This window comes from Trematomus bernacchii, unplaced genomic scaffold, assembly GCF_902827165.1.
Source record: "Trematomus bernacchii unplaced genomic scaffold, fTreBer1.1, whole genome shotgun sequence".
NCBI classification, from domain to species: Eukaryota; Metazoa; Chordata; class Actinopteri; order Perciformes; family Nototheniidae; genus Trematomus; species Trematomus bernacchii.
This window is the reverse complement of record NW_022987616.1, coordinates 7,083,619-7,093,618: the sequence shown is the minus strand read 5'-3', so window position 1 is coordinate 7,093,618 and position 10,000 is coordinate 7,083,619. Positions and strand designations below refer to the sequence as shown.

The window sequence follows — 10,000 nt, the reverse complement described above, 5'->3', positions numbered from 1 at the left end:
TCGTCATGATGTTTTTTCTCACCTCGAAGTTGACAGACAGGTTCCTCTTCAGGGCGATTTCGTACACCAGGCTGATCTCTGATTTGCTGGCGTCAGATCCTTCCTCAGACTCCTCTTTTTCCTCTGGGCTCTTGAAGAGAAGGGAAAATATCAGGAGGTCAAAAACTGAAATACTTACAAAGACTCACCTCTTCAAACTGGCTTTAAATGTGTGATTGTTGTTTTATTGCTCGATTTTAAGCGACTGTGAAAGCGCTTACAAAATACATTTATTATTATTATTAGAAATACTGTTACGGCTCAAAGTAGTGCCATTTTTGGGTCAGAGGTGTCCAAATTGTTCTGTAGCACTAGTTTAAACCCAATCTTTCAATGAAAACAGTAAGAAAATAGTTTGTTGTGGTGGTGAAGCAGTGTGGGATCATGGGAGTTGGAGTTTCTTAGTTAGTATTCCCTCAGTGTTCATGCTTCAGGAGGATTTTTTTTAAATCAGTTTAAAGGGTTAACATCTGAGTTGCCGCTAACGTTAGCTCAGCTTGTTTCTCTGATAGCTTCAGATACAGACGTCCAATCAATAAAATCCTTCATCAGAGTTAAAAAGTACCCAGATGTACAAAGTGTAGGGTAAAAAAAGTGTCTTAAAACTGGATAACAAGTCAATTCACGACAGCTGATCTAAATGCTAAAAGGGGATAAGACGCCATTAAATGAGACCAGAGGACGTTAAGATGAGTTCTCTAAGTTAAATTAATGATCAGATGCGAATGTCTGCATAAATTATGGTGTTTAGGTCTTTTATTTTTCTGCAATTCAGTGCTAAGAAACCATGGCACCAAGGATTACTCTTCACAAACTCAGGGTGGATGTCCGCCAAGCTGCTGCGATCATTATCTGATATTGGATATTGATATTCAGTATTTCAGGATGTGGCTGGTGGTCCTCTGTCTGAACAGGAAGGCCCTGCAGAGGGGGTGGTCCAGTAAACATGATATTGAGTCTGTGTTCTAGATAATAACATTAAGAATTGTTCCTGGAGAATAAAAAAAAAAACTCAAGGGCTCAAATATGTGTTTCAATGAGGCATGAGAAGTTGATCTGATGCGTTCAAAATGAAGAAGGAACAGAGAGTTTAGGTTCGAAAAACTGCAGATTTCAGTTTTTTCTGTTAGTTTTTTTTATGCAAACAAATCCAACTTCTTAATTTCTTATAAAGAGTAAATGGGAACTTAATAAAGTCACCTTTTTACAATCTTTATTTGACCAGAATAGACACATTAAGGTTATTTGTTTAGGGGGTCTGGGCAAAAGCAGCATGAACATCATCAACCAATGCAAACTACTGTCTGAAAATCACCTTTAATCCACATTTTAATGTCATCTACGCCTTGTTCCCATGCCTGTTCTGTTCTGGCATGTTCTTTAAGGTGTTTTAGACTCATCAGACAGACTTAATCTATGAGAATGATGGTTTGAATTACTCCTACAAGTCTTGCTCTTGGTCTCTTTTACTAATAAAGACATCTAGATGGTATCATCCTCCGCACAATAAGGGGCTTAGGTGTGATTGTCTCGTGTCTCGATCTTTATCGCGTCCAGCTCTTTGTCAGATTACGTCTGAATGGCTGCAGTTTTTCCCTTTGGGCTCCTTCCCGCCTATCTCATTGTGAAAATGATCCGACAAATGATTCATGCTCTGGGTCTCTTGTATTTCACAGGCTCTCCTACCACAGCGAGAGACAAGACCTCACAGTGGCAAGAGAGAGGAGTGTGTGTGTGTGTGTGTGTGTGTGTGTGTGTGTGTGTGTGTGTGTGTGTGTGTGTGTGTGTGTGTGTGTGTGTGTGTGTGTGTGTGTGTGTGTGTGTGTGTGTGTGTGTGTGTGTGTGTGTGTTGGTATTGACCATCTTGGATCTCAGGGTTCCTCTAGCAATCAATTAAATATGTATGTATTAGGAAAGTCACGCAAGTAATAGACAAATGGGAATCTAAGACATACAACTATTTAAATTGAAAAATAGGCCTGCCATGATTATTTTAAGTATTGATTGATCTGATTTATCCAGAATATATCAAAGTGATATCTTTGATTTTGATTTTAATTCAGCAAATCTACAAATTGGAGAGGCAAAAAAAACGCCTTTTCTGACTTATATTCATGAAAAACGACTGCAATGAGCAATAAATTATAAAAAATATATATGTTTGTCAATGGACTCATCGTTTCATTGCGCATTTCTGTTAACAGGAATGTTACTGCGGGTCAAAAGTTTGTGAAACAGTAAGTAAAGTTTATAAAAAAGATAAAAGCAGAATATATATATGTGTGTTGACATATTGTGTAACTTGTATGTATTCATGTATGTATTTATGTGGAGTCTGAAGGACCTGCTTTCATTAAAGCCTCATCACTTATTCATTGTTTTCCTGCAAACATATCCCTCCGCCGCTAATGTAAAGCATTCCTAATAAAGTGCGTGATGAATGGTGCGAGTCTCTCTCGAGGCTGCTTTAACAAGCGTGTGTGTGTGTGTGTGTGTGTGTGTGTGTGTGTGTGTGTGTGTGTGTGTGTGTCTGAAAAGTGCTTCACAGACACATATTAACGCTAACAGGCAAAACATTTGTAGATCAAACGATGGGACAAAGAGGCTCCAAAGGACAGCATGACTTCCATCTTACATAAAACATTACAATCACAGATCTCATTATCAAGTAACCTGCAGATTTCTTTCTACTCTTTTAGTGGATAAAATGTCAGAAAACTGAGAATAATGTCAAACCCAGTTTCTAAAAGTCAAGGTGACATCTTTAAATGTCTTGTTTTGTCTCTTCTGAGCGGCTGAAAAGAGCATTTTCAGCCAATTTGAATGAGAAATTACTTAAAAATTACAAAAGAAGTGTAATCAATCAATCAATCATTTTTGGGTACAATGACATAATAACATCACAATATAACATTGAAAATGATAAAAGTAATCGTTATAGCTCTACAATTATGCTTTATGTATTATTTATGTACGTGGGAACTTTAATGGTTATATCTGAATATACATCATTAACATCTTAATCTGCAGATTATCTTCTGAAAATGTTGTCTTTTAGTGGATAAAATGTCAACCCCAGTTTCTAAAAGTCAAGGTGACATCTTTAAATGTCTTGTTTTTCTCCCTTTAAAACCCAAAGATATTCATTTTAATATGATTATTAACAGAGAAAAACACCAGTATGTCTGTTTTGAGAGGCTGAAAACTGCATTTTCTGCCCTTTTGCATGAAAAATTACATGAAAATGTACATTAAAAATTGAATTAATTAATCGTGTTTGAGTACTACGACATAATACCATCACTGCAAAAGACAATGCAGTTATACACAGGGTTCATACACTTTTTCACCAATGATTTTCAATGACTTCTCCATGACCTTTACCTAATCTTCCATGACCAAAGAAATGACTCTTTCTCAGCGGTTCCACTGAAAATTGTTATTTTAACATGGAACAGGAAAATAAGGAAACATGTTGTGCCTATCTGAAACAAATCAAATAGGCTTACTAGCTTCTACTAAAATCTCTCACCAGCAAAACACCTCAACAGTTAAATGCCATTTTACGTTTCATTACTATAAGATACAGTATTTATTATCATTATAGTATTACTGTTTCGGCGATTAGATAAAATATAAATTATATTTGATGCAACTTTAGTTAAATGTCCATGACTTTTCCAAAACTTTGGGAAAAAATTGTTTTCCATAACTTTTCCAGGGCCTGGAATTAGCATTTTGAATTTCCATGACTTTTCCAGGTTTTTAATGACCGTAAGAACCCTGTATATAACATTGAAAATGACTTAAATAATTGATCTGGTTGACAGAAAAGTAATCGTTACAGCTCAAAAATGATGCTTCATGTATACGTGGGAACTTTAATGTTTAGTTGTGGATAAATCTGCAGATTATTTTCTCATAATGTTCTTTATTCGGCTATAAAATGTCAGAAAACGGTAAAAAAAAATCCATCGCAGTTTTACAAAATCCAGGATGACGTCTTTAAAAGTATTGTTTTTTAATCATATTACAGATTTCACTTTAATATGATATACAACGGAGAAAAGCAGGAGATCTCCATCTTTGAGAGGCTTAAAAACAGTGTTTTTCTTTGCCTTCCTGGTTTGGTTTGCTGCACCAGACTTGCATTGTCATAATAGTTTGTTTATGTAAACAAAACATGAGTGTGTGTGGGTGTGTTTGTGTAGTAAAGCAGTCGCACATAACCCTTTATTGTCATGTTTGAGTGGCTGAAAGTGGCTATTTATGTAAATTGAGTCATTGTTGTTATCAGATATAAATAAAGCCGTAGATTTTCTTTCTTAGAAACTAATGACACGGATTTCCCCTCATAAATACCCTGGAAACCAGTGATTGTGAGGTAAACAAAATGCTTTCTCAAGACAGTAAGCACCTTGTTTAGCAGCACACATCATATTTATTATTATAGCATCACCAGATTTAGGTCAGCAGTTTCATTCCAGTTTTTTTAATTTAATCATGTGATTCCTTACGCTACATATCGTTGTGATTCTCTGACAGATCCTGGTTTACAGAACACTTTGAGCCTCAGGGCGTACACACTTCCAGGCGTGTAAGATCACACACACACACACTCTCACACGGAGACACGGAGACGGTCATGTTCTGCAGACACACAATGCTCCTCAATTTGTAAAGCAAGACTGAGGAGCAGCGGCGAACAAAGAGCACATTTATGGAGGCCGACGCCACGAGAAAGCGAGTCCCAAAGCGGAGCCAGAGCCACGGTTTGAATAACACACAGTGATGCCAGCAGAGAGGATGCTGGGTAATTTGATTTCCGGTGGGAGATGATAACAACAGTTAACAGCTAAGCCTGAGGGGAAACCCTGGAGAGGTAGAGTAACATTGGGAAATAAAAATAGCATATTCTCCTGTCAGAGAGCCAGGGGTGGAACAAGTACCTTTACTTGAGATAAAGTAGTAATACTACATAAAGAATACTAAATACTAGTGTAAAAATACTCTATTTCAAACTCCACTTTGCATTAATCTGTCTTAATTGAAATCACATAACTCACATCTTAAGAGCTGCTTCTGATCTGCAATTCATTTTGAGTTTTTTTCACATTACATTTTAATATAGATATTTCCATCTGATCATTAATTTAAAGGGGACCTATCATGCAAAATGCACTTTTGTACGTCTTTTATACATGAATATGTGTCCCCGGTGTTCCAGGGAACTCACCAAGTGTCAGAAAACACAACCCTCTCTATTTTCCTCCATACCCAAATCTCTAAAAAAGGGGCTGCAACGGATCTGATAAAAACTGATCCAGATTTGAACACTGTCCTGACGTCAGGACGGTGGCGCTACGGCTATTGGGCCAACTCCACCAATCAGGAGGAGACAGCCACGGCCATTGCCGTTCGAAAGCGCTGGAGACGCTGTAGTACATATGCCAGGCCTGTAGATGGTGCTGTTCTCACTGAATCAACCCTTGCAAAAACTGAGCAAAATGTTTTCAAATTGAGCAAAATGAGGCATGGCTAAAATGGTGATCTGTTTGGTATTTTGAAAAAAAAAAAGTATAAATATGCCTTATATAGGTATGGTCCTACACTATATTATTCAAATATAGCATGATAGGTCCACTTTAACTAATAAAAACGTATCTTAGCTTCCTCTGGTGTCATGTGATGGCCTCGTATCCCCTTTTAGCATGCGTCAGTGTCTGACGTTGTCGTAAATTGACTTTTTAAGCCACATTTTGACCCTACACTTTGTACATCTGGGTGCTTTTAATGTATACTTTGTGCAGTGCTAATTCAACAATTAGTGTATAATTCATGTAAACACATCATGTTCTTATGTAAAAAGTAACTACAGCTGTCAAGTTAGTGGAAAAAGTACTATATTTCCCTCTGAGATGTAATTAAAAGTAGTAAAAAATAGAAATACTCAATAAAGTACTTGAGTAAATGTACTTTCCTCCACTAGTTATAGCACATACATCTCTTAACAGTTCCCAGATGTATGTAATATAACAATAAGTAGTATTTTATTCTACTAAACAGTATTTAATTTAACGTTATATGTATATAATTTACTTATTTCTGCATCTACTTGCACATGGTATCACTCACGCCATTTAATTAATTTTTTTCTTGCATTATTTGATGGTCTATTTCTGTTGCATTTTTGGAGGAGACTTCATGTTTCCATTGATAAAACTAGTATGCCAATAAGGCCTTTGACTGTATTAGAGTAATTAGAGCTCAGGTGGATTCTGATTCAATCTGATGAAAGCTGGTTATGTATTAATTTTAGCGTCAAAAGTTCATCACAGCGGCACAAATCCTCCATTAAGGGAGAGTTTTAAAGTGGGATCAGAGAGAAAGTCATCCGAGGCGTGAGGAGAGCAGAAAACAAAGTGCTCTGACCTCTGATAAACCCAGATCGTTGAGTAATAACAGCGCTGTGAGTGGACCAGAGCTTTCATAACACCCAAATACACACATCAGATATAAACTTCTCACATTAATACAAACTGTTAGCATGTTAGCCTCTCAAAAAGTGAGATTTTCTGCTTTTTCTAGGTTTCATTTGGGTCAATATATTTGGACTTTTAGAAACATTTCTTCCTACTTTCTGTCTTATAGATTAAACGATTGATATAAAAAGTAATCAGCCTTCTCATTGATACTGAACATTGAGGAAGATAGTTGTTAGTTGAAGATAACATGTCACATTAATATATAGTGTTAGCATGTTAGCTACACCATCGAGCGACATTTGCTGTCAATTGAGGAACAAACCAATTCATTGATTAAGTTATTTTCAAGTTTATATGACTGTATTATTTTAGCTGTGACTGTTTTATATCATGGTATTACATAATTTAAAGATATTCTCCACTCAAAACTAATTTTTTTACACATAAAGGGGAGAAAATGCTGTTGTCGGCCTCTCAAAAATGTAGATTTTCAGCTTTTCCTGGGTTTAATATCATATTTGGGTCATTATCTCTGGACTTTTAGAAACTGAGAGGGAGATACCTTCTGTCATTTTATTGACCAAAGGATTAATGGAAAATTATATCAGCCTTTTAATTGATACTGAACATCAAGGAACCTGTGTGTGTACCTGTGTGTGTGTGTGTGTGTGTGTGTGTGTGTGTGTGTGTGTGTGTGTGTGTGTGTGTGTGTGTGTGTGTGTGTGTGTGTGTGTGTGAGTGTCTGTGTGTGTGTATGAGTGTGTGTGTGTGTGTGTGTGTGTGTCTGTGTGTGTGTATGTGTGTGTGTGTGAGAGTGTCTGTGTGTGTGTGTCTGTCTGTATCTGTGTGTGTGTGTGTGTCTGTCTGTATATGTGTGTGTGTGTGTGTGTACCTGTGTGTGTGTGTGTACCTGTGTGTGTACCTGTGTGTGTGTGTGTCTGTGTGCCTATGTGTGTGTGCATGTGTGCCTATGTGTGCCTGTGTGCCTGTGTGTGTGTGCCTGTGTGTGCCTGTGTGTGTGTGTGTACTTGTGTACCTGTGTGTGTGTGTGTGTGTGTGTACCTGTGTGTGTGTGTGTGTGTGTGTGTGTGTGTACCTGTGTGTGTACCTGTGTGTGTGTGTGTGTGTGTGTGTGTGTGTGTGTGTGTGTGTGTGTGTGTGTGTGTGTGTGTGTGTGTGTGTCCTACCTGTGGGGGTCTCTCTGGGATGGGCTCGTTCCTCAGCGCCTGCAGAGCCTTCATGGCGGCGCTGTGTCTCGCTGCTTGGCGAGTTCGACCGTCTCCGATAAACTCGTTGCTCCCGACCGACAGCTGCACGTAGAAGATCTTCGGGACGGGGTAATGGTACCTGCAACAACACAAAGGGTTAATATCAAATAATAACACACATGATTTTAGGATTTAATCCAATGCACATCATGTTGCAAGTCCACATTTAGGTCATCCCACATGCTGGTGTTCCTTCAGATGTAAGACTTTTTAAATGCATCTGTCCTTTAGTGTGTGCGTGTGTGTGTGTGTGTGTGTGTGCGCGTGTGTGTGTGTGTGTGTGTGTGTGTGTGTGTGTGTGTGTGTGTGTGTCATTTTTTTGTTTTACAATTATCACATAAACAAGAACAGAGAGGCAGTTGTTGGTATTGACCATCTTGGATCTCAGGGTTCCTCTAGCAATCAATGAAATATGTATGTATTAGGAAAGTCACGCAAGTAATAGACAAATGGGAATCTAAGACATACAACTATTTAAATTGAAAAATAGGCCTGCAATGATTATTTTAAGTATTGATTGATCTGATTTATCCAGAATATATCAAAGTGATATCTTTGATTTGATTGTTTTGTCAAAAACACGAATGTATTCTAGAAATTCAGCAAATCTACAAATTGGAGAGGCAAAAAAAACGACTTATATTCATGAAAAACGACTGCAATGAGCAATAAATTATAAAAAATATATATGTTTGTCAATGGACTCATCGTTTCATTGCGCATTTCTGTTAACAGGAATGTTACTGCGGGTAAAAAGTTTGTAAAACAGTAAGTAAAGTGTATAAAAAAGATCAAAGCAGAATATATATGTGTGTTGACATATTGTGTAACTTGTATGTATTCATGTCTGTATTTATGTGGAGTCTGAAGGACCTGTTTTCATTAAAGCCTCATCACAAGAGGACTGTAACAATAAAACCTCCTAGTTTAATAGAACACAAATATATATTTCCATATACAGATAAGCATCTATAAACGCTTGAATAACAAGGGAGTGTCTGAGACATTACGAGCTGAGTTATCACTAAATGAAAAGCCCAAACTGGTCAATTAGGTTCTCTTCTCAATGAATCAGATGGTGGTTTAATCTATATGTCAAAGAAAATAAGAGAAAAGTTGTCAAAACTAGTCCTTAAATGTCCGGTTTAGTCCACATCTCAAATGAGAACATGTTCTGGTTTCTTCACTCTTATATGACAGAGAACCAAAGATACTTAAGAAGCTGTTCTCTTTCACTCTGCAGCTCTAAAACCTCCTAGTTTAACAGAACACAAATATATATTTCCATATACAGATAAGCCTCTATAAACGCTTGAATAACAAGGGAGTGTCTGAGACATTACGAGCTGAGTTATCACCAAATTAAAGGCCCAGCACTTCATCAGGGTCAATTACTGCACAATGGGCTGTTGGCCGGCCACTTGACTGATGCCTCTCCATTGAAGCTCCGCTAACAAAGCCCGGGGACAAATATCTCCTCTGCTCTTTCTTCTGCTGCGAACATAGATTTCCTCTCTTTCTTTGGGTGCTGACAGAGCGGGACGGAGGTGTCACCGGGCAGATTTAGAGGTCTGCGTGTGCGATACCCCGGGAGGAGAAGGGCTGAGAAATAGTGGGAAAACTAAGAAGAGAGGAGAGGAATCCAAACTTTTTAATATCCGTCTCCCTGTCCTCTTTCTTCTCTTTCGGCTCCATGTGTGGTGCACACCAACGGAAAGATTTATGAGATGTCTGGAGCCCAGAGATGGTAGAAGTACACACATCCTTTACTCAAGTAGAAGTACAGATACTCGTGTTTAAAAATACTCTGGTGAAAGTAGAAGTACTGACTAAACTTCTTTACTCAAGTGAAAGTAAAGAGGCTTTGAAATGTACTTCAGTAAAAAGTACCCATAACTAGCAGCTGTTTTAAAGAGTACCTGACCTCCCTTTATATTAATAGAACAATAATGTCATTGTTAGCTAATGAATGTTTCCATGCTGAACAACGGCAACATGACAACGTTTTCATTGGTCCCTCTTCTTTAGAGAAGACCAGGAAATGATGGATACACGGATCGTGTTCAAATCAATAGGCACGCAATGACTCTAAATAATAATGATCACGCTACCAGACACACATTCAAACTAAAGGAACCAGCCTGTTTGGAAAATGTAAGAAGTAGAAAGTACAGGTATTAGGGTTCAACATGTAAGAAGTAGAAAGTA

The 10,000-nt window shown here is 37.7% G+C and overlaps 1 protein-coding gene across 1 annotated transcript in view; it reads right to left on the bottom strand.

The window, feature by feature from the left end:
* Positions 1 to 10,000, bottom strand: part of stau2 (staufen double-stranded RNA binding protein 2) — a 126,354-nt gene that overhangs the window by 83,327 nt on the left and 33,027 nt on the right. The window contains 2 exon segments of the mRNA XM_034132437.1: positions 23 to 130; positions 7,712 to 7,871. Coding sequence (XP_033988328.1) covers positions 23 to 130; positions 7,712 to 7,871 — 268 coding nt within the window.